General features: G+C 54.5%; 1 protein-coding gene across 7 annotated transcripts in view; it reads left to right on the top strand.

Moving 5' to 3' along the window:
* MAPKAP1 (MAPK associated protein 1) overlaps positions 1-21,376 on the top strand; it is a 260,508-nt gene extending 239,132 nt beyond the window's left edge. For all 7 annotated transcript variants that reach the window (XM_055143452.1, XM_055143447.1, XM_055143457.1 and 4 more), the window contains 2 exons: positions 16,497-16,594; positions 20,401-21,376. In XM_055143452.1, coding sequence (XP_054999427.1) covers positions 16,497-16,594; positions 20,401-20,526 — 224 coding nt within the window. In that variant the 3' untranslated portion in view covers positions 20,527-21,376. The remainder of the gene's footprint in view (positions 1-16,496; positions 16,595-20,400) is intronic.
* The last annotated feature ends 3,308 nt before the right edge of the window (positions 21,377-24,684 follow it).

The following is a 24,684-nucleotide window of genomic DNA, read 5'->3' on the forward strand; positions in this document are numbered from 1 at the left end:
TCTTCATCAAATTAATTCAGTGACTTAATCTAAAAAGTTCATCTTAAAGCCCATCGTCAGACTACAGAATTAATCTACAGGGTTGCTGCTGCTTTTTTTTTTTTTAAGGATTAATGGTAACTCTTTTTATCTTTTGTGTCTGTTGAACCTTAGAAAAAAGTTATTTTAACAGCACTAAAGAAATGAAAGTCACTATATTTCATAAGTTTCGCCTGTGATTTTTATCAGCAATGTGATGTATGTTTGTAGCTGAGTTTACATCAAAAATTATTCTTTAGGCCTTCTTGAATGAATTATGGCAAAGAGGGAGAGTCTAGAAGTAGATAAGGGTTTTGATTTCTGCAATATATTTCCTTTTCATGTCTTTATCTCTCGTAACACAAGTGTCTTGCCAAAGACTGGAACGTGTGACCAACTGGAATAATTTAGTTGTGAAAATTGAGGCGATGTGTTATTAAACAACTTTCTATACAAAAAGGCATTTAGTGTCTGGAGGATAATGAAGTTGTCCTCGGTCTTGCTTGAGACAGTGTTTGTCAGGATTTTGAACAGAAAAGAAACGGTTTTTTAAAACCTCCGAATGTGGCCAGTTTGCCGTGTTGGTGGAGAAAGCCGCTGTCAAGACATTAGCTCAGTCATCCTAAGGAACACAACTCGGGCTTAATTGATGCCATATCCAAAGAGTACGTGAGTAACTGACTTGGCAGAGGGGCGAGCGCGAGGACGCCTGCAGTGAAACACGTAATTACGGAGACTCGGACCCCGCAGCCTCCAGAAACAGCCCTTCCCCGGCTCTTCTCTCCCTCACTTCTCCCTCCTAGACTCTGTTCTCAGGAGGAAGATTTATTGCTCTGTCCCTGTGAGTGTTTAAGGACCTGGAACTTAATGACTAAATAGATACGTGACTTTTTTTAAAATGCACATATCAATATGGACTCTTCCAAGAGCATTCGTTGGGAATCTCTGCGTAGCAGTGGCCGTGAGAAATTAAGACTAGACTCTCGCCTTTCTGATTCTGCCATTATTATTCAAATCAAGCGATCTCTCCGTCTGGTTTTGCCTCTCCTAGGATATCTTTTGCTATTTTGAAGGATGTCACAAACCTCTAAAAGATGAATTAATTTTAATTCATTTTAACTGAACAAAGATGTGTACAGCACAGAGGGGAGGAGAATGTTTCCATATCAGACTCTACCCTGGTTAACTTGTCTCAGGAATAATTTCCCATCCTCGGAGAGGTCTAGGCTGTGAGCGCGGCAGACTTCCCTTTCAAGTGCTCGCCTCAAATTCCAACACTGAAACCAAAGCGGGAGAATTCTTCTCTGAAGCGGGCCCCATTAGGAACTGTGTCCCAGACTCAGCCAGGTCGGGTCTGGTTTTATTATAAGAAGGTTGTGCAGGTTTTGCATCTTTAAAAGGAAGCAGCCTATCATTAAGAAATCAAATTTAAACCTTAATAAAGTAGCTGTCGTCTTTATAGCTGAAAAACACTCTGTATCTCAATTAAGTACAGATAATATAAAATCTTAAGGAAGCAACATAATAGAGGTAACCTGATTACATTCTCTTGCAAGACTATAATCTAAAGGAAATTGATTCTGTGGATGCTGGTTATATTGGTGGGGGATTGTTTATTTGGGTTTTGGGGTTTTGTTTTCTGGATTTTTTTTTTCCCTCCAGAACTGTTCGGATACAGGATAGGAACTCTTCCAGATCGTGAGTTAGCCACAATCATAGGGAAACGTTAAGACAGTCGTAACTAGCTGCTGCTGCCTTTCTGAGGGTGAGATTCAGCCAAGGCTCTGGCTTAAATTATCTGGACTTATTGGGGACCTCCCGCTTAAATGAATCTTTCTTTTCATAAGTGCTTGACAAGATCTGTAAAGTAGTGTATTTAATTTACTAATTAAATTAAAGCTACTGAATAATGATTTGTCCACATTGATTTAACTTAACTAGAAAAGATCAGCATTGTTGCGATCTTCAGCAGCCTTAATGGCCAAGCCGGTTAGACACAAAGGCCTCTTGTGTTTTATAGGTCAGTGGTACATAGGTAAGGCCCGGCTGTAATTGAATCGCCTGCCCCGTACCCTGCAGTTGCAGATTTCCTGCGCCTTCCCGTTCCATTGTTGCACTGGGGCTTAAGAGAATGTTAACGCGGTAATAGGCACCGGGCCTTCCCCATTATACGTCTTGCTATCGAGCGGTTCTGCATGACTAGTTAAAGAAGATGGCAAGAAGATTAATGAAAGCAAGGCTAATACAGAAGGGGGTACTTTTGCAAGACTTCTATCGAGGAGATATTAGAGCTGAACCAGAGCTTGGCTTTTTTCTTTATCCTGTGACCTTTGAACCCGCCTCACTGTTGAGAGCTGCCAGGGAAGTCGACGTTTTGATTGATGTCGGTACACGAGTCCGTCTTTCCCATTGAATTCCACATCTGCACGAAAATAGCTTTTCCAGCAGAATTCATACTGGCTAGAAGTGATAGCCAAATTGATGGCTGAAATGCTTTTATGTAGTTTTCATTTAAACCTGGAGGTGTTTGATGGTCTCGCGCCGTGTCCAGTTTCCAGAGATGATCAGCATTTGCTTATATGTCCTTCCAGGAATTATCAGCTCCTCGTGAGAGATCGGCATTCAGAATGGTCCCGGGTTCGCGAACCTCTCCAAGTGGGCTCTGCGGGGATGTCACTCCTAGCACCCTTACGCAAGAAGCATCAGTGTGGGGGCATAGGTGACACACTTGGAGGGTTTTGTCCAGGGAACAAAGGGTCTGGCTGGTTCCAGAAGGCTTTCCGTGGGGAGCCCGAAGCCTCACCTCTGTCCGCCTGAGCCCCCAAGCCCGCACGGACGCGGCTTCCCTGGCCCTATCCTTCCCTGTCCTTGCCACACACACGTGGCTGTTGGGGGCCACGTGCGTGACAGCCCTGTGCAGCCGCAGCCCACTCCACGTGTTCCCCGGCCCCGTGCATGTGTGTGTTTCCGGCCCTCTCTGAACAAAGGCAGGCCGGGAACGGGCTCCAAGGGCCCAGGGTAGGTCACTCACCTGACCCGAGTCCTGCCCCCACCACCCAGTTCCCGGCTCCCTGTCCCACGGGGATCGCTCCAGCTGATGAGGTACGCACCCGGGCATACATGCACACGCTGAAGGAGAAAGCACCCAGGAGGTGGGTCAGATGTGTCCGACACTTGTGATGGTGTCTGAGGGGAACGGGAGGGATGTTAGCTACACGGAGGTCCGTGGTCACGTCAGACCCGGAAGCCACAGTGAGGCCCTCGCGTTTGCACGCAGATGGCCCAGGAGGGCTGTAGGCCGTGCTTAGCGTAGACTCCCCGGGGCGAGGCACTCCAGACACGAGACGGGCGGGCTGCGGTGGGCCTGACCCTCTGACAAGGACTTATTTCCTACATTCCAGATCAAATACGGTAAGTACTGCTCGATTCCAGAACACAGCGGACTCTCACATATTAAATGCCCCAGTTATTGAATTGCCTTTTCATAAGGGTACTCTGGAGCGCAATCAGGAGCAGGCAGTGCCTCATCCTTTTAACAGATATGTTTCCGAGCCCTATTAAAAGGGGTCTTCATCTATCCTGTCAAAGGGAGTCTGCTGGGGTTTTTTAGTTTAATTACACTATCCAATTAAAACTCCTTGCTGCATTTGGATGCGCCTCTCCTTGGGCCTGAGTGGATATGACATTTACAAGGCTCGCCTTTCAAGCAGACAATAGTGTGATTGATGAGGTGCACGTTCATGGAGGAGGCGAGTGCCGGTGGAGGTGCTGCTTAGTGCATTTTGATTTATTTATCATCTCCTTCCAAAACAAGGGAGCTGTCGGGGAGATGGGTTCAGGCAACCAGGGAGACCACCTCGTTCTTCCCGGCGTGTGGGCGGGAGAGACCCACCGGGGGCCAGGAGGGCACAGGTGGAGAAAAGTCGCCCGTCTGCGTCACCTTCCGCCACGCCGCCTCCTTCGGGCCTCTGACCCAGTTTGGGATCCCGGGGCCTCCGGCTGTAATCGGTTAAGTAGGCCATCACCGCCTTGGGGAGCCGTTCGCCGGGACAGGGTACCGTTGCCTGCGCCCCAGGGAACTCGGCTCACAGGAGCCGGCCCAGCAGATGAGCCCGTTGACTGACGCCTCCAGAAACCCAGCTGCTCCCGGCCGGGCACTCCTGCCGTGTGCGATGGTTCTCCGGCTCCGTCTGGGCACGCTGGGCCTTTAAAAGTCTCTTCTGGAATTCGGAGCTGTTTTAGAGCGAGTGTGGCTCCTCAGCAGAAAGCTGGCGGCGCGGTGTAGGGCTCCACGAGAGAGCCCAGTGGCTCGTTCTGCTTGACTGCAGGCCCTTGGCACATGCTCCACGGGTCCGTGCAGCCCCCGGAGGCCGGGCGTTTGAGTAGGGCTCCGGAAGGGTGAGCACTGAACCGCGGGCCCCAGCAGATAAGAACTGCCCTGCTGGCCTCAGTGTAAGCTACCACAGTTGCTCCTGTGGGTTGGAGGGGACATACTTGGTTGGTATGTTACACGTATGAAAAGTACATGTTTGTGAGGAAACTTTGCTGTCTCCGAGAGAGAGAGCCTTGAGGGCTTTCTTACGTTCTCTGTAAACTCTTGCTTCTCCTTTCAGCTTGCTGATAGTTTATTTGCAGTGACGGAAATAAGTTGTTTGTGTGAGCGCAGAACCTATTTTGAGGCCATCAACTGTCTTTTTCTCCTGAGAGAAGCCATCTTATGCTATTAAGTTTTCATTATTTATCTTGATCCTTATGGACCCATAATCACAAAAGAGTGAACCAAGTGTTCACTCTTAAATGATTTAAATGAATTTTGCATACATTTAGATCTTTCTAGGTTTTTGACAACCGTTTTCTCAAATCCTTTCCTTCTTGATTTAACATTAAGAGAGAGCCTGGCTGACAGAAAAGTCAGGGCAAGGTCTGTGTCCTACTAAAAAACTCCATGTGAACGATTTCTCAGCTGGAGAAATGATAGAAAAAATCTGTTTTCCTTGCCTCCTGCCAAGCTTCAAATTGTTTTCATGATAAATAAATGGGGTGCTAGATTTTAAGTTATTCTGATAGACATGGAGAAAAGTAAGCCATTCTTCCATTAAAATCCAAATAAGGGTTGTTTCTAAGACTCCCATAGGCAAACTTTCACAATAGGGCAGCTGCTACCAGATTAGCCCTTCTCTCGCAAACGACTGGGAAACTGCAGACAATACATGAAACTGCTTTTGGACACTGGAGATCAGGCGCTGGAGGACTCTGAGCCCAGGGAGAAGGAAGACAAATGAGGTGAGCTCCACAGAGCACTTTCCTTCCAGGGTTTCCCAGGAAGAGTCCAGCAGTCTCACCGTGCCGGGAGATGGGTAGCCGGACTGGGGGAGGCGAAAACTGCTGAAATTTGCAAAGTAAAGTGTGTGTGTGTGTGTGTGTGTGTGTACATTGGTGACTCTGGAAACGTATCTTAGAAGGGTGAACTAACTCTAGACGGAAGACTGGTCTAGTCCCTCATGGTGAAGGAGTGTGGGAAGGATCCACATGTAAATTAACCATCCACCAGAACAAACCCAGGATTGTCTAAAGACTGATGACAAAATGCTGACATCCCATAATTTCATGTGTATCATGTCCAGCATTCAATCAAGAATTACTAGACATGCAAAGAAGCAAGGAAATGAGTCCTGAAACCAGGAGAAACGTTAACCGATAAAAACAGCCAGAACTGGTAGGAATGGTAGAATTAGCAAGATAATTCTTGCTAATTAGTATAACTGTAAAATGTTCAGAGACTTAAAGGGAAGCAAAAACACAAGAAAGAGAAACGACTAAAATAAAAACTAAGTGAACATTCTTGCGGGGCCAGAGCATTAGTGTGATGTGGAAGGCATTTGCCTTGCCAACCCAGGTTCGATCCCCGGCATCCCATATGGTCCCTTGAGCACCACCAGGAGTAATTCCGAGTGCAGAGCCAGGAGTAACCCCCGAAATTGCTGAATATGACCAAAATAGCAAATAAAAGTTCTTGCAACTAAGATACCTGACTCAAATAGCTCACTGATGGAGCGGATTAGGGGAAACTGTCTGTGTGCCCATTACTTGTCGCTGTGCAATAAGTTGCCTCAAAGCTTGGTGAGCAAAACATTCTCATCCTTTTTGTGGGTCAGGAACCTGGTGCAGCTTAGCTCTGGCATCCAGCCTGTGGTGAGGGTGTCAGCCCAGGCCAGTCAGCCCAGGCCTTGGAGAAGACCGGTGGTGGTGGTGGGGGGGGGGGGGGGGTGCTGAGAGAGAGAGAGAGAGAGAGAGGAAGGAGAGGAGAGAGAGAGAATACAGAAGAGGGCCCAGGGGGCTACTCCAGCCATAGTTGATGACACCAGTGAGAGAACCTGTGACTTCTGCTCACAACGCATGTGCTCCAGCCCTCAGAACAACCTCCCCCATCCCAACAACTAGGTCCTCTGTGGCCTAATCTCAGAAGTGACCTCTTGGCACTTTCAGTGCTTTGTTCTCTTAGGAGCCAGCCGCTAGGTCTAGCCCACAGAGAAGAATATTACACAGAGTGTGAAAGGGTGAATCAGAAGATTGAGGTGTGGCTCCGCAGTAGAACACTTGACTTGCATGTGTGAGATCCTGTGTTTGATCCCCTGCCCCACAGGGGAAAAAAAGGTATGTGAAAAGCAAGAGACAGATTATTGGGAGTTTATTTTAGAATCTGCTGTCATAATCAGTGAACTTTGAGACAGGATAGTATGAATTATTCGCACAGAAGCACAGAACAAGAAAGCGGATGAAAGAAACCACATGTGGGATAATACCCGGTGTTCTGATTATGTCAGGGGGGTCACAGGAGAGAGACTTTCAGATTGTTAAAAATATCAGTACACAATCTTGTTGGAAATGCAACAGGATAAATATACTGTTTTATCAGTATATTTGTATACTGATATTGAGAAAAACATATCAAGGCTCACCATAATCAAATTTTTGAGCACCAATGGGGTTGGTGGGGCAGGGGGGAACGCTTAAAGGAGACAGGAAAAAAACAAAATATAAGAATACGGTTGCTGGGGCTGAGGAGATAGTTTCAAGGACTGGGGTTACCTGCTTGGCATGCAGGAGCCGCATGTTTGATCCCTGGCACCACCTGGACCCCAGAGAACTGCCAGGTATGGACCAAAAAGGAAAACAGAATGATGTCTGACCTCCCTTCAGAAGTAATGCAATCCAGAAGTCATGGGGTGACTACTCTAAGGCGCTCCGGGACATCTGTCAGCCTAGAATTCTGTATCCATTGGTGGTTAGCCTTCAGAAAGGAAGGTAAAATCGACATTTTTAGACATTTAAAGATTGAGTTTATTGCTACAAGAAACGTTAGTCTGGAAAGAAAGAAAAAAACAAAATCCAGCTCCACCACAAAGAAATTAAGGGCACTTCACAGTTCAGCGTAAGCAGCTGTATGGAAGGAATAAAGAGAAAAGAAATGGGACTCTTGGAGTAGAAAATAGACTCACTGGCATGGCAACACGCGGCCCAGGAGCTAAGCATGGGTGCTTTACAGGTGAGCACTTGCCATTGGTGACAAGATCCACACTCCCTGGCAGGAAACAGCAGCTGTGCGAGGGCGAGCCCATGAGTCCCCGGCCCGGTGCCAGCCACACACACCCCGCGTGGCCCAGGGGACTCTGTGCTGTGAAGCCCCTCACACCACACAGGTGTGGCCACTGGCAAGCACCACGACCAGGTGTGCGAGCGAGGACCACCCCGGGTTGTATGTGACCCCCAGCCATCATTGCAGCAAAAGGCAGCAGCGAAGGGAGGGGAAGGGCCACCGACAGTGACGGCCACGCGTGGGTGCCATTCTGAAGCCCCACCCCGGGGCTCCGGCATCACAGTGTTAATTTTGAGTTCCTACAAGATCATCCTTCCCGCCCCAAGTTCTGTTCTTCTCATCGTGGACTGTATTACCACCCCCCCTTCCAAAATGCACTTGCTGTATTTTAATTTCTCCTATGAAAACAGGTCCTTGGAGCTGGAGTGATAGCACAGCGGGGAGGGCGTTTGCCTTGCATGCGACCAACCCGGGTTCGATTCCCAGCATCCCATAGGGTCCCCTGGGCACTGCCAGGGGTAATTCCTGAGTGCGTGAGCCAGGAGTGACCCCTGTGCATCGCTGGGTGTGACCCCAAAAGAAAGACCAAAAACAAAAAACAGTTCCTTTTCCTCTTATTTTATAAATGGATACAAAATATACTCAGTTTTACCCTGAGTGCAAAACCTAAATGGTTTACCACGTGCCCCTGTATAGGACAAGGTTGCTTGCCCTCGAGAGTGGAGGTGAACAGACAAAGGGAGTCGGCAGCTACTTCACGTGACAGAGCACGTGCCCCACGTGAGCCCCCGGACTCCAGCAGGAGCGGCCCCAAGCCCACAGAGCCACAGGGCCCAGCTGTGGGCCCTGTTTTTTTAAAAAATGTAAAAGGCCAAGGGAGCCGCCAGCGCGTGTCTGCACTAGCCACTTAGTTCTTGAAACAGCCCCGCGGCTGCCTCTCGAGGTAGAGCCCTGGGCTTACCGGGCCGGCCCAGAGCCATTCAGCCCAGCAAACCTCGAGCCCGACATTTGTGTCTCCGAAAGAAGCCAGAGCGTAACGCAGCTAGTCCCACGTCTTGAGTGAAAGCTAGCAGGTGGGGCCTTCTTGTGCCCTTGAAGCCGTGGCGAGGCACTCAGCGCCCTGCTGTTATGGAGGGACAGGAAAGCTCAGGCTCCCCTAGTGGTGCTCTGAGCTGCTCCACACGTAGGGTCACGCCTGGAGGTGCGGAGGACCCTGCCGTGCTGGGGATGCCACCAGACCTCCTGCCTGTGCTGCAGGTGCTCCGGCCCGCTGGGCCAGCTCCCTGCCTCAGTGCAGTCGCCAGGTTTTTATTTACTTTGTTTGGACAGACCAGCAGAGCACCTGGCAGTGCTCCCAACTTGGTGCTCAGTGAGCCATGAGGTTCTGGAAACCAAACCTGGGCCTCCCACTTGCAGAGTATTTGCTCCGGCCCTTTGAGTCATCGCCATGGCTCAGACAGTTTTTTTATTTTTTTTATTTTTTTAATTTTTATTATTATTATTATTATTATTTTGCTTTTTGGGTCACACCCAGCGATGCACAGGGGTTACTCCTGGCTCTGCACTCAGGAATTACCCCTGGCAGTGCTCAGGGGCCCATATGGGATGCTGGGAATCGAACCCGGGTCGGCCGCGTGCAAGGCAAACGCCCTACCCACTGTACTATCGCTCCAGCCCTCAGACAGTTTTTTTAAAGATAAATGCCACCCTTTTTAATCAGGTGATTTCCCCCCCTCCGTAAGTACATTAAATACCAAAAAAGATGAGAAGAGAGGAGGAGTAATGACAGAACTTAACACGTTGGGAATTAAAAACTGACAAGAGTTGAATGAAACAAATGGAAAAGCCTATTAACAATCAGCACAAGAGGCCTTGTCCCTCCACCTGCCCCCTAGGAATCCCAGCGGCCGCCAAATTCCGGAACCCAGTGAGAAGCCCGGGTATGAGGGATCTGTGCCGGCAAGCACCAGGTGTCAAGGGATAGAGGTTGGGCCAGTCCTCCTCTCCCCGTCCCAGTGGGGCCCTGGAGGTCACGCCCATGAACTGTCTCCCGCTGCCGTTTGAGCTCCTTGACGGCCATGATCCAGAGACACACAGAAGAATCTCGGAGCCGAGCAGCTCGCTGCGGAGATTTCTCCAGACCCGAATGAGCTAAAATTTTAGAATTCCATGAGCACGCGGCTGGTCTCGCAGCCGGGCGACACCTTAGCGCTATTCATAACAAGCAATACAAAATAAAGTGTCTAGCATCTGCCTTTTCAGCAGGCTTGAGTGGTGGGGGGGAAATTTAAAATAATGGTGGTGGAAGGTGTAGTGGAGGTGGGACTGGTGTCTAAATATTGAGTGTAATCCATTATTGTGAACAACTCAGAAAATTTAAAAAAAAATTTTTTTTTAAATCAGCACAACAAATCAGAAAATAAGCAGTGGTATAGCTCTGTGGAACTCAGCAGCCCCGAGGAGACCATGGCATTCAGCACTTAACGGATATGAGAGGATAACCTGTGACACGGAATGACTGTCATGAATTAAAGATAAAACTTCACTTCTTTCTTGTATACCTCTAAAAGTTGAGGAATAAAACTCAACCAATCCTTGGTTGCTGAGATGTAATAGAATGTTTCATTAGGATAATATATCCAGGGGCATCAGAAGACTCATGATGTATTTCCTAAAATGCATATTATTTGTCTCGGGTGTGGCGCAGGATGCAGGTCTGCAGGGAGAGCACTCAGGCAATTGTGTTGCAGGCTGCACTGGCCCCTGGATCACAGGACACCAGTCCCACTCGGCCTCTGTGGCAGGCTCATTTTTGACAGTGACAGAAGTGAGGCTGTTACACCAAGGAGAGCAAGTGATAGTATTTGATGCCAATGGCAAATTCAGGCTTTCAGGTAAAAATTAGAATTTTGAAAAACTTGTATCTGTCACTGTGAGCTTGACTTCTCATGACTTAAAGAATTTTCTAATGAGAGCGATGATTATATTAATGAGTGTAGCTTTTTAGATGACATATAATGAAATGACAACCTTCAGAAGCAAACCCATATTTTCCATAGACTCCTGCTTGATGTTAAAAACCACGCAGGGCAAAAAGATTCATTCAAAGTGCAAGACAGGCTTTAATGTAACAGAATACAAGGATTACATATGGCGATTATAATGTCTGTAATGTCAGCAAGTAAAAATCCTTAAAACATCTCTCTCATTTCCAAAAATGTAAGATGGACTTTTCTTCATATGCTGAACAGAAATATATAGATATACATAGATACAGATCTGTCTTAATAGGACATATCCAAGAGGTGGTTAAAGAAACAGCAAAGTAAAGTAACTGTTTTTTTTGTTACACTATTTTTAAAATTTCAAAAATACATAATTTTTGAAATTATTTTTCATTTTTTTCAGCTTTTCATCTTCTTTGGAAAAATATAAAATGTTTTTTCCAGATAGCACAGCAGGTAGGGTGTTTGCCTTGCATGTGGCTTACCCAAGTTCGTTTCCTCTGTCCCTCTCGGAGATCCCAGCAAGCTACCGAGAGTATCTCGCCCACATGGCAGAGCCTGGCAAGCTACCCGTGGCATATTCCATGTGCCAAAAACAGTAACAACGATGGGGCCGGAGCCATAGCATAGCGGGTGGGGTGTTTGCCTTGCATGCGGCTGACCCAGGTTCGATCCCCGGCACCCCATATGGTCCCCCCAGGCACCGCCAGGAGTAATTCCTGAGTGCAGAGCCAGGAGTAACCCCCAAGCATCACTGGGTGTAACCCAAAAAGAAAAAAGTAACAACAGGTCTCACAATGGTGCCCACTCGAGCAAATTGATGAGCAACAGGATGACAGTAAGACAGTGATTATAAAAAATGACATTGTTGGGGCTGGAGAGATAGTACAACAGGTAAGGCACTGGCCTTGAACGAGACTGACCAGATTTGATGTCTGACATTCTTTATGGTTCCCCCAGGAGTGATTCTTGAGAACAGAGCCTGGAGTAAACCTTGGTCATCGCTGGGTGTTTCCTCCCTGCCAAAAAATTACATTGTTGGGGCAAAAAAATAGGGTGATGCATTTGCCTTGCACATAGCTGTATGTGGTTGGATCCCCAGAACAACATGTGGTCCCCTGAGCCCCACCAGGAGTCAGCCCTGAGCACCCAGGTGTGGCCCCAAAATAGCAGACAACAACACAGCATTGTTTATGTTAACTTGCAACAAGTCGATTGCTGTTGCAAAATTAAGTAATATTAATTTTAGAGGTGTAGGCAAAACCATCTGCTTTTGGGGCCAGAGAGAGAATACATCAAGCAAAGTATTTGCCTGGCACGTGGCCAACTAGGGTTCAATCCCTGGCACCCCATGTTTTGGGGTGGATCCTAAATCATTAAAGTCGAAACATGAAGCAGAATTAAAGCCAGACTCACAGGCGAGAAACACCAGGTTAGAAGAGGTGAGGCTTGGGGGCCAGAACGATAGCACAGCGAGGAGGGTGTTTGCCCTGCACGAGGCTGACCCTGGTTCAATTCCCAGCATCCCATATGGTCCCCCGAGCACCAGGAGTGATTCCTGAGTGCAGAGCCAGGAGTAACCCCTGAGCATTGCAGGGTGTGACCCAAAAAGCCAAAAAAAAATAACAAGAGGTGAGACTCAAGGCCAGAACTTGGGGTCAGCGAAGGAGAAGGGGGTCGCACAGGGCCCCGAGGCACCATTGTCGGGGGGGAGTCAGCTGAGGAGTTGGGGGGCCATAGGGAGCCCAGGGAAGGGCGGTGTCCTGCGGGTTCAGATGCCGCCTCCGGACCCAGCAGAGGAAAGGCCGGCGGGGTCTGTCCATCAAGGTTGGAGTGACCGGCACAGCAGCTTCTCGGTAAATTAGAGGAAGGAGGAGCACCGGCTTGCCACAGGAGTGCCTGTAATCGGAGAGCCTTAATTATGTTTATAGGCCAGTGCCCGAGAAAGGATGAGAGACGCGGGCAGGAGCGTAAGTGGGTCAGGCTGAGCCCCTGCTCCGGCTGACGGGGCTATCTCGGACCCCGGGCCTTTGCCGTGTGGGCTGCTCAGGGGAACCAGACTTCGCCCGATGAATCCCACTGGATTCCTGCAGCTAAGCAAAACCGCTGCCCGAAGTGGGAACCAGAGGCCCCCCGCGCCTTAGGAGGGTGGGGTTTGGTCTGTGAGAGCCGTGCCCTCTTCTCGCCTTCCGGGCCAGGGAGGAAGGGAACCGGGAACCCCAGTTTGAGAACGCATTCCTGCCCGCCGTAAGGGAACTGGGGTCCGGGCCCTCGGCGGCTCCCTGCTTGTTTGTAGCCAGAAACGGAGCCTAAAGTGGCCGCTGACGGTGGCGGGTGGAGACGAGCACTGGGAAGGCACATCAAAGAGCCCGGTCAGCTGACGCCCACAGCTCCTGGTGTTACCGCTCGGGCGAACCTCGGTAGAGCGCCAGGGTTTCACTGTGCCGGGAGCCACTGTTGGGACCCTGGAAAGTCCCCTCTGTCTTCCCACCTTCTGATCCTGCGTAGGTATCTTGTAGGATTTTTTTTAAAAGAAAAAAAAAATGGGGAAAGACTCATGTTCATTTTAGGCTTTCCCAGTAAGCTGAGACCCCTGGGGGTTTTGGATGGGGGCGCCCCCCGCCACAGCCCCACCGAGGAGCCCCAGCTTCAGGGCCCCCTTCCCCACAGGCTGTGCTCTCTCTTCCTCTCCAGGACGGCCCCGCCCTGACTTGCCGGGGGAGCCTGTTTGTTCCCCACACAGCCTGTGTTTAAGTTGAAATCCATAACGCAGGAGGTGAACTAGAGCACAAAAGCCCAAACGGCTCCGCTTCTGACATTGGCACCGCTAATTAGTTCCTGCTCTGCGTTACAGTCCATCTTCTCTGGGTCACTGTGGGTGGGGCGAGGGGGTGCATAAATATATACGTCCTCACCTGTCCCGGGCCCGCTGCAGTACTCCGGAGCAGATGGGCGCCTCGGTGCTGCCCTGACCCTCTCGACGGTGCTTAGTCTCCGGTGTGTTGTTGCATTCCATGCCCGCAGCCCCACAGAGGCAAGAGGCAGCCCCTTCAATTCGAAGATTGAAACAATCTCCAGAAGGCTGAGTGTTTTCTCTCCAGCCACCCCAAGGGCCATAACACGCCTTCCCCGCCTGAGTCCCCGCTGTGTTAAGCGCTGTGTGAGCAGAAGCCCCAGGTGGCCCAGCCTCTCCTGGGCCAGCCCGGGGCTCCCGCCAAGGTTTGGCCGCTGGGAGCCCTGCACAGCTGGAGCTCGGCCCCAGAGCCCGGAAGCATTCGAAGCCATCGCGGTGGGAGACTTGGCTGTGGGTGTAGTTCGGGTCACGAGGGGTCCGCGCCCCTATTCCCAGCCACCGTCTGTGCCGAGCCCATCTGCCCCTTCCTAAGGAACCCGCCGCTTCTCTGATTCCGGCCGCCTTGCGTGCTTCTGCTTCCTTCCGGGCTGCAGCTGGGAGGGCCGCTGAGCTGTCCCCCCCCTGTACCCTGGGCGACCTTGGGTGGCCACCACTGTCCGCCTGCTCCAGCGGGGCAGTGCCTGGGACTCCCCGCACAGCGCAGACTGCCCTGGTCTGGGGCAGTGGTCGTGCCAGTGGCAGTCACCCTTGCGCGTGTCGGTCGGAGCAAGCTGACGCGCCCCCAGAGTGACGTCTGTCGGCCTCCCGCCCCTCCCCACCCCAGCCGTCACCCCACACTCACCCTGCACTGCCCGGGGCGGCCGCTGATGCTCTCCAGACACCAAGAGCGGGAGCGTGCGGGGGTGGGGGTGGGGGGACGACCCCCCCCCCAAAGCACCCCTGGATGGTTGTCATCACTGGCCCACTGGCGGCCTAGTCAGCAGTGCCACGTGGGGTACGGCCCTTTGTGCCCACCCTGAGTGGGCCCCTGCCCCCGGCCCTGCCCACGCCGCTCTCCTGCCGCACCTGACTTAGCGGGCCTCTCTCTGGCCCTGGCCCTGGCCCGTGCTCCTGGCTGACCTGAGCAAAAATGCCCTTCAGGCCTCCCTCCGGGACAAACCCAGGATCCCTGGAGTCGGGGGCTCATGCTGCCACTTCCCCTCCCCACCACCCCCTGTTGCGTGACTGTCACCAAGGGCTGATGTGTTGAAATTCAAATGAAGGGCGCCCTGGGCTTTGCTGTCCTGCTGTGGGTGCCCTCCCTGGCTGGCCTGAAGGACAACAAGCGAGAGGTGGGGGGAGGGGCGCCTCTCATCTTTCCTGTCCCTGTGTCCCCCCTCGGGGCACTCTCACTGCCCCGCACCGCCCGGGCTTCCGGGGCTCCCCATTCTTCCCTCCTTTGCCCCCTGCTCCCATCTGGAGCCCGCCAGACCCTGACAACGGCTGACGCACACACATGTCCATCCCGCCCTGCCGCTAGAACAGGGTCTCAGCTCCTAACCCCCAACAGGCGTCCACGCCTCGAAGTCTGCTTCGGTTTTGTCAGTGATGAGCGGGAGCAGGTGGTCAGTCAGAGTGGCCAGTGAACCCCGAAGCTTCAGGTCTGCGGGTCTCCCTAAGACCTTCTGGTCCTTCGTTGCCCTGGGCCCTGGCGTCTGGCTTGTCAGAACCAGGTGTCAGTGGCAGAACCCTCCTGGCGGGCGAGTCTGTGCGTCCTTGGTGTCCTTCACGCTCCCCGACCTTCATAGATGACGGGCCTGCTCATGGCACTGCCCTGACCTGCGGGAACGTGCCCACGCACATGGGCCCGCCGCCAGGCTCCGAGACCAGGACGGAGCGGACGGTTCACTCCAGCCGGGAATTCCAGCATCTCACTCCATGCTTTAGAAGCTGCGTAAAATCACGGGTGCCTGCAGGTGAGGTTTTTCAGAATTCCGGAGCTCATTTTTCCCGTGTAAAATTGACCATCACCATCCGTATATCAAAACGATGTTTCGAGGATAAAATACCGGCGGTTCCGCTTTTCCTGGCCCCGATCGTACCCCATATATCAGTTTATTCTTGGAGGGCTGAAGAATTAGCTACTGTAAATAAAGGCCCCAAGAAGATTTCTCCGGGAAGGAGGTGAACTTACAGTAATGGGGGTGATGGGTTATTAATCGCTGTGACCGGCGCTGCCTCAATTAAAAGGATGAGAAGAAGGCCGGCGCGGACCCGTGCCGAAGTTTCTCCCTCGCTGCCCCGGCTCCGTCGCTGGACCATCCTGCCGTGCGCCGAGAGCCGCTGCTCCCCGGAGTCCCCGCGTGCCTAGTGCCGAGGGCCCGGGCAGAGCTTCCCACGGCCATCTCGGACCTTCCCACAGCTTGACTGGCACTGCCAGGGCGCCCAGGCACGCACCAAGCAGGGGTCTCGACTGCCACGCGTGGGGCCTTCCGGGGAGCAGTGAAGACACCCACAGAGCGTCCGGGATCAGGCCTCACACGGGCCGGGAGGGAGGGGAGCTCGGCCGGGGACTGTGGCTCCCGGGGTCCGAGGGAGCGGCTGCGCTGATGGGAGGAGACCGAGGGAGCGAGCGTGGCGGAATCTGGCCTGCGGAGTGGCACCCCCTGGCCAGCGTCCCAGGCAAGGGTGACTGTGGCCTTGGGCGCAGGACACGAGAGAGACCAGATTCGGGCTGAGCCAGGGCCACGGAGCTGCCGGCCTTCCCCCCTCCTGGTGCTCGCTTGTCGGCTGGAAACAGTTACCTGAGAGAACTAACCCCCAACCCCCTCCCTCTCCACCAGAGCTGCGCCCGCCCGCGGCTCCACACAGCCCGCCCACCGCCTCCCGGGTGCTCGAGAGGGAGTGTGACCCCCGACGTGCCTGTCCATCCTCGCTGTACAGCCCCCAGCTGGTGCTTGAGTTAGGAGAGGGGGGTATATATGGGCCCCTCCCCCCGCAGAGGTCACCCCCCAGAGCCCCTCAACGTTGCCTCTCTCTCCAGGTCACGCGATATTCAAGCTCACGTATCTAAGCAATCACGACTACAAACACCTCTACTTTGAATCCGATGCTGCTACCGTCAATGAAATCGTGCTCAAGGTGAGTGGCCTTTCCCGCTGGCGAGCACCCCGCAGGCAAGCCAGAGCCGCCCCTGCCTCCTGTGCCTCAGAGCTCTGTGTGTGTGTGTATACACGTGTGCGTGTGTCTGAGCCTATGTGTGTGTGTGTGCGTGTATGAGCCTGTGTTTGTACATATGTGTGCGTGCGTGTGCAAGCATATGTATATGCATGTATGTACCTGTGTTTGCTTCTTCGTGTAGGAGCCATCCCATGGCCTCCGTCTGTCTGTCTGTCTGCCATCAGGAGCCCCTTGAGGCCCTGGGGAGGGTCTGAGAGGTGACGGGTGTTGTTTCAAGGCACCTTAATGCAAACTCGGCTCGTTCAAGAATGCAAACTCGGCTCGTTCAAGCAGAGTCGCATCTGCGGAAGTTTCCAGGGCACGGTGACACCTCTGCACTGGCCCCATCCCCGTGCCCTCACAGGGAGTCAGAGGTTGTTAGTCACAAAGGTGCGGGGGGGTCAGGCAGGGCTGGGCCCCGAGACCCCGCGGGAAGAGCCCTTGGAAGCAGAGAGACGCAGCGGGCAGGAGCAGCCAGCCCGTGAAGCGCGGGGACAAGAGCTTGCACCCGCCACTTGTGTGTCACGGAGGCCACCAGAGCTCGCGGGAGGGCGGGGCTGTGGGTGGCTCCCAGGAGCATCGCTGTCCTGGAGGTCTGAGCAAGGACAAAAACTGCATCTCTAAGGAGCCTCCAGACCCCACTGCGAGTAGCCCCACTGGGGAACGGCTTCCAGGCTTCTGACGGGCCGGGTCGGGTGTGGGGACCGTCCCAGCCAGCGCCGGGCCTGGCCCAGGGACCCACTCTGAGACTCTGATGGCAAAGCTGCCGCTTAAAGACCAGAACAGGCTCAACAGGGACGTGGCTTAGCCAGGAGCCTCGCCTGGGCTGGGGCCGTCCCAGAACCCGGGCTCGTAAGCCCGCCCCGCCCCCACATACTTCTGTCTTCGGCAGCTAACGGGGAGACTTGACCAGAATGGGTTTGTTTTCTAGGGACCTTGGGAGCCTCCTGGCTGCAGGGTTTTCAGAGTCAGCAAGTAGACGAGGAAGCAAAGCGTCAGGCCCGGGGGGGCCGGGAAGGGGCTTCGTCCCCGGACGGGGAGGTGGAGGGGGCCTGGGACCAGCAGCTGCCGCTGAGAGCTGCTCGCCAGCTAGTCCCCCGCCCCGGGGCCCGAGCAGGGAAGCGGGGCGCAGGAGTGAGCCCGGGGGCTGGGCTGCTCTTTTACAGCCAGCGTTAAAGCCATCAAGGCTTGAGCGGGATTCCAGTAAAATCATCGTCTTGTGTTTGACACCAGAATGATTTCCACAGCCGCAGGTTGATGGCAGATACGCGGGTTATGGCTTCCGTGTAGTGTGAGCCGGAGAGCGGGTGCGGGGAAATCGCCGTCCAGGCCATGCCCCCCCCCCCCCGTCACCCCCAGGAGATGCTCGGGCCTAGCAGGAACCTCTGTTTTCACGGCAGAACGTCCCAGGCCCGGCCTCGCCGCAGGGCCCCACCTGTGGTCCCCGGGAAGGGGCGCGTTCCCCCCCTCACGCCCATCCTCCCAGCCGGGCCCAGCACTGTGCCCGCCTGCCGTCCCCACTGTGCAGAGTTCACCAGAGCCCCTTCAGCGCTAGTCTCGGCGCCACGCGGGTTTGGTCTGTGCTCCAGTTGCCCACGACACGGGAGCTTCCAGGAGAACGAGGAGGGAGGGTGTGCGGGTCAGAGACGGCCCTCGGAAGCGCAGAGTACGTCATATCTTGGCCCCCTGCTCTCTCTGGCTGCACCTCCCCCTTTAAAGAGCACGACCCCTCCTCTCTGGTGGGCGCCAATTCTATGGCAAGACATCTGTTTGGGGGGTCAGAGGGTTGAGGGGCTACACCCCGTGGTGCTTGGGGCCGCTCCTGGCTCTGTGCTCAGGGAACCGTGCTATGCGGGTCAGAGCAGGACGAGCCCCTTGACTCGGTGCCTGGGCCCTCCAGATTCTCTCCTGCAGAACCGTTACTGTCCCCACCTTGTAGGGAGGCCCCAGGTATATACGTGTCATGGAGTCCTGCACGGCCCCGGGTCGGTCAGGATGCGGCTGTGCTAAGCCAGGTGGGGTCGGAATGCTGCAGGGGGGGGTCCGCAGAGGGAGCGCGGGGGTCCTGGAACTGGCGCTGCTGGTGATGGAGTGATGGAGGCTGTGGCTTTATTGACCATGAAACTCCCTATATTTTTATGCCTTAAGCTGTAAAACGCGTTGCAAGTGAAACACTCTATAGTGCATAAAATTGTGCAAGTTTTACGCCACAGCGTATTAACCAGCTAATGGCAGACCAAAGGGCGTTTTTATCTTTTGATTATTACATTAATCTTCCATTAAAATTATCTGTGTGATTATCACAAAGCACTGAAGATAATAAATTTGGGACCGAGTTGGCTTGTAAGGATTCTTTGTCAACGCTCTTGTCAAGTTCCGTGTGCCGCCGCGCACGCACTGCCCGCACGAGGCTGGCACGGCCTCGTGTGAGGGCGGCACGGCCCAGGAATGCCAGCCCCCCTCCTTCCAGACGTCGTCCGTGGCATCCCAGATCACCCCCCGGCCCTGCGGACCTCATGATTTATGGCTCTCAGCTGGTGGCTTGGCAAGGCGGCGGGCCGAGCGTGGCCAGCCTTCTGTGCCCACTCCCCACCCTTGCCGCCTGCTGCCGGGGCTGAGAACAGAAATCTGGGAAGGGCATCCCCTTCCCCCACCCCGAGCCCCAAGCTCCCTGGGCTCCTCAGGGTGGCCGGGCGGGGACTGGTCAGTCCAGGCACAGATCTTCGGGTTTCTAGTCACGACGTGTGAGAACTGGCCTTGACCACCTGTCAGGGGAGCAGGGGTCTGAGGACATGACGGTGGGGGGGCACCTCTGGGGCCCGGGGCTGCTCCAGATCTGGGCCTGGCCACATCAGAGCTCCTTGACCTGGAGGGAATGGCCCTGCCAGCCCGTGCCTCAGTTTCCCCAGCTGTCCAGTGGGGCTGGTAGCGGCGCCTTCCCTCAGGAGGCCATTGTGCAGAGTTGCTCTTTGAGGGGCCCAAGCCCCCACATTCCCGTCACCCTCCAGCTGCACCTGGCCCTGCCGCTAAGCCGCCCAGTTGTGTGGGCGCCCCCAGCGTGTCCCGCTGCCCGGCTGGCTCTCCCCTGCCCCGGTGCACCCTGACCTCTGCCTGCCACCTCCACACTGTGCCTTCTGCCGGTCTCGTCCCACTTGTCCGGCTTGGACACTGCCTGGCTCCCTGGGGGGCCCCGAACTCGGTGCTCCAGATCTGGTGACAGATGTCACAAGCCGCCACCTGTAGGGCCCACAGCCCCACTCTGACCCCGAGCTGTGTGCCCCCAGCCCGCCCGGCCCCCTGAGCCCTGCCCGGCGCCTGCCGGAGACCAAGGGGGTCCCTCATGCTGGGCTAAACTGGGGGCATGAGCTGCCAGGAAACGAAAATGGCCCTTGGGGGAGCTTCAGGGTTGGGTAGGAAAGTCCCGACTGAGGCGCCTAATCGGGGTCCCCATCATCTCCCTCGTCCCCTGTGAAGACGGGCTGCCCGGGAAGATGGCACAAAGGGCTGCAGCTCAGGCTTTGCACGTGGGCGCCCCGTCAGGCCCCACTCCCAGACCCCGCAGGGAAGCCCAGCTGTGGGGACATCCTCGGGACCTGGGGCAACCATCAAGTCTGGGACAGGTCAGGGACAGTCACTGGGTGTGGAGGCAGCCACCTATCTGGCCTGCCTATCTCCCTCCCCGCCCAGAGCGGCCCCGGACAGTGACCAGTGTGTCCCCTTGCTTCTAGGTGAACTACATCCTGGAGTCGCGAGCGAGCACTGCCCGGGCTGACTATTTTGCTCAGAAACAGAGAAAACTGAACAGACGCACAAGCTTCAGCTTCCAGAAGGAGAAGAAATCGGGACAGCAGTGACCCCCCTGCCAGGGCCCGCCGGGGCCCTCCGTGTGCCTGCGGCCCCGGAGCGGAGCCAGAGGGGCGGCGTGGGGGTCCGCAGTGCGACGGGCGGCCCGGCCGGCCCCGGGTGTACATAGCCATGCAGACACGTCCTTGCAACTTGATCAAATTTCTTAAACGAAGAACAAAATGTACATTTCTTTTTTTTCCTTTTAATAAACAGGTGTACTCTTTATCACGGTTGGTATGACGGACCATTCTTTGGGGCAGAGGATTGATTATGTTCCTCCCTCTAAAATCTGTTCCCGTATTGAACGGGCAGATTGGAAAACGCTCCGGCTCGACTGCTCGGCAGGAGCGGCGAGGGCCGAGTCGATAGCTTGAACGGGGACCATTTGTTTAAATGATGTTGCCCGGGGGGCGACGAGGGACCCGTCTCAGGGGCCTGAGCGCGCGGGCGTCCCACCCCCGAAGTGGTCACCCCCATTTCCTTGACAGCCACTGTCCGTCCCCCTGGCCGTGAGCTTCTGTCTTCAGGAAGTGGGAGACCCTCAGGCTTCCTCAGGCCCCGGGCAGCGGGCAGGAAGCCGGGGGCCTGCTGACGCCGCCTGCCTCAGTGTCCCCCCCAAGGCGCTGCCTCTGGACCAGTGCCCTGAGCGGCCCCTCCGAACCGGCCAGCCGAAGCATCTTTTCTAACGTCTTCCATCCCCCACCCAAAAAAGAAAAACTCTTATTTGTAGCTTGCTACCTGTCTTTGGATTTTTAGCAATTTTCTACTTAGATATCTTTGGAACATGTCGATGACTAATTTGGTCATGGAATCTTGTGACTTATCCAACATTAAAAAATAAAAGTCCTGTCGATGCCGTGTGCGCCTGTTGCTTCGAGCTCCTAGGGGCTTGAGAGGTCTGCGCTGTCCCCCTGGCGCCATCCCCCCACCCCACCCCGGGGCAGGGTGCCCAGGGTGGGTGCCCAGGTGGGTGGGCACCCAGGAGCGAGGCCTGGCAGTCTGTCCCGTGCCCGCACGTACTGCTGTGGGGGCCCAGCACGGGCCTGCCCTGCCAACTGAGTGACAGCAGCCATCAGAGTCCAGCTCCGGTGCAGTGGCCTTGGAGAGACTCCTTAGTGTCACTGAGCCCCGGTTTCTCCTCTGGGAAGGGACAGTCACACCTACTGGAGATGAGCTGAGCTGTCCTCTCTCATCAGGAAGTCAGCGGCCATCCAGCCGGCCCCAGACTCCCAGAAAGGCCAGAGCAGGGGACAAGAGTGGGACACGTGCCCACAGCCACTCGTTGCTTCATGGGCCACCATCGGTCACCTGGTGACCCCTACCTCAAGGGGGCGGGGAAGGCAAGGCCCCAAAGGTTCAAAAGTCACAGGAGTGTGGGGGATGGTCCCGTGTAGGATAACACTGGTTTGCCCTTCCTCCCTGGCCAGAGACAGCTTAGGTTTATTGGGTTACACCCATCCCGGTGCTCCTGAGGCACGCCCATTCCTCTGTGTGTATCCTTACCTCTCCTGTGCTCTGCTTTCCCAACCCGTCAGTCACCTTTATCCCCAAGTAAGATTCTGTTGACTTATAAGGGCAGATCCTTCTAGGACACTGGATTTGTATTTGTAAGTGAAATATTGATTTTCTCTTCTCCTTATGTCCTTTGCATAGTTACTTTAGAAAAATGTCCTTTTTGTATAGACACAGGAAGACAGTTAATGCTATGCTTTTGTAACTTGGGAGTTAATTGACTCCGAATAATATTTACTCCTGGGCATCTGTTTTCTCAACTTGAGCCTCGGTTGCCCTTAGTTCCTAACACCCCAAAAGCAGGGTCCTGACAAGGAACTGGATGGCAAGCTGTGAGCTACGCTGGCATCGAAACAGGCCTGGCCAAGCATAACAATACTTAACTATAAGTTAAGAGCATGGTCCAGGGCAAATTCTGTCATGATCCAAAGAGTAACAACTGGATTAGGAATCTGCTAGGGTTAGGAAAGACTAATCTGGCCTGAGCACTGTAGTCTGAAATCTATAGCAAGATGTCCCCAGGAGAACCACCCTATAAGCTTGATGTGTCTCTTACTGTGCCATACAAAATGACTAGTATTATTAAGGAGTACGATTAAGATTAATGTTTAAATGGCTGTTGGATGAAGGAAAGGAGAAACGCACCCCTAGATGGTATTTCACCCTTTCACCTTTTTGTTTTGTTTTGTTTTGTTTTTTGGGTCACACCCGGTGATGCTCAGGGGTTACTTCTGGCTCTGCACTCAGGATTCACTCCTGGCGGTGCTCAGGGGACCATATGGGATGCTGGGAATCGAACCCTGGTCAGCCACTTGCAAGGCAAACGCCCTACCCGCTGTGCTATAGCTCCAGCCCCACGCCCTTTCATCTTGCTGGATGAGAATCTGTCCTAGAAGAAGCTTCCCCTGAGGGAAGGACTTTACATCTGTTGATTGTGTGCCCACACGTATGTGTAATTACTCTCCCAACCCCTCATGATTTGGGGTATAACTAAGGCTGTGAGAGTGGACAGGGGAAGAATCAAGGAGAATCAGGAAGAGAAGGATCGAGGAGAATCGAGAGAAGAATGGAGATGAGGTTGGAATAAACTGCAGCTGATCACCAACCATCCTGGCCCTCGCTTCCTCCTTCCGCCCATTGTCATCAGCCATACTGGGTGGGGGAAGCTGCGTGAGACCACCGAACACCGGCGGCGAGAGAGCGCCTCAGCTTCATTATTTTTTTCTTTTTGGGTCACACCCGGTGATGCACAGGGGTCACTCCTGGCTCTGCACTCAGGAATTACTCCTGGCGGTGCTCGGGGACCATATGGGATACTGGGAATCGAACCCGGGTCGGCCACGTGCAAGGCAAACGCCCTCCCCGCTGTGCTATGGCTCCAGCCCCACATATTCATATTTTGAATACACAGTCCTGTCCGCCTCCCACGTGTCCCAAATAACAGGGTCTCCAAAAGCTGCTGGCTAGTTCTCAGCCACCTCGGTGAGAGTCCCCGGCCACAGTGGATGTGGGAGCTGGCACGTGTGTTTCCGGGCAGAACTGACCCACTTAGCAAGGGCCATCTGTGCACCCCGGAAGTCAAACCAGGCCACCCCCGGGGAGGCCTCAGGCCAGCAAACGGGCTGAGGTGCCTCAGGAGCGTTGGCATTTGCCCGTCGCCTCCCACTGAGCTCTCTGACCCGCTCCCCGCCTCGCCCCCATTCTATAGATGAGGAAATTGAGGCTGAGTGATGGAGTCAACTTTCCCTCCTCTCAGCCCCTCACCCTGAGGTGGACCCAGCCAAACTGGGCCACTTTCCCAGCCCCCGTGGCCACCTCGCCCCAGAAGCTGTGTCCCCCGCACTCAAAAGCCCCCCGGAGCGGGAGAGGATTACGCCTGTCAGTTCGAGTTCCCACCAAAGGCCTCTGCTTAACTGCCAGGTCCCAGCAGGGTGGCGCCGGGATCACGCCGGTGTAATGGGATGAGCGCTCAGCCACCGCGGCCTGTTCATTACCCGTTTAAGCTCCCGCGACAGGAACGCTCGCATCAGCCCCGCGCCGCACGGCCGCCAGCTCGCCACTCGGCTTCCTGATTAGACAAACAGATGCTGAGGTCTGGAATGAAAAAATAATGTGCCCATTTATTCATTTTTCTGACAAGTCACAACAGATTTTTAACTGCCAATGAGCGGCCTCCCAGAGGTGTGAAGACTGAGGGGCGGCCGCCCGGGGCCAAGTGGTCATTTCCGGCGCTCCGGCTCCCGGGGGTGTCCTGGCTTTGCAGCCGGCTGCCAGCCTGAGCTGCTCCTTGGTCCAGGCTGAGGAGGGAGGGGCTCCGCCTGCGGCGGCCTGTGAGGATGGGGGCGGGGGAGGGTGTCACAGCACAGGACCTGGGGTGGGAGGGATGCCAGCGACAGATGGGCACACACAGGAGCTGGTCTGCGGTGGGCAGGGCCATCAGCAGGGCAGTTGGGGCCCCAGTCAGCACCCCCAGGCTATGACACGCAGGGAACGGCCACCAAGTGCCAGCCCCCCCCCCCCCGCCATGGCCTCTGGCACCGGGGGCTCTGCAGTGGCCAGTGGGTACCTCGGCAGATGGAGCCTTCTCTGCTCCGTGCCCATGCCTGGTGGCTGAAATGGGGACCATCCCTGCCCCAGGCCCGGGCCCCAAGACC

The sequence above is a fragment of the Sorex araneus genome, chromosome 1 (assembly GCF_027595985.1).
Source record: "Sorex araneus isolate mSorAra2 chromosome 1, mSorAra2.pri, whole genome shotgun sequence".
In the NCBI taxonomy this organism is placed as follows: Eukaryota; Metazoa; Chordata; class Mammalia; order Eulipotyphla; family Soricidae; genus Sorex; species Sorex araneus.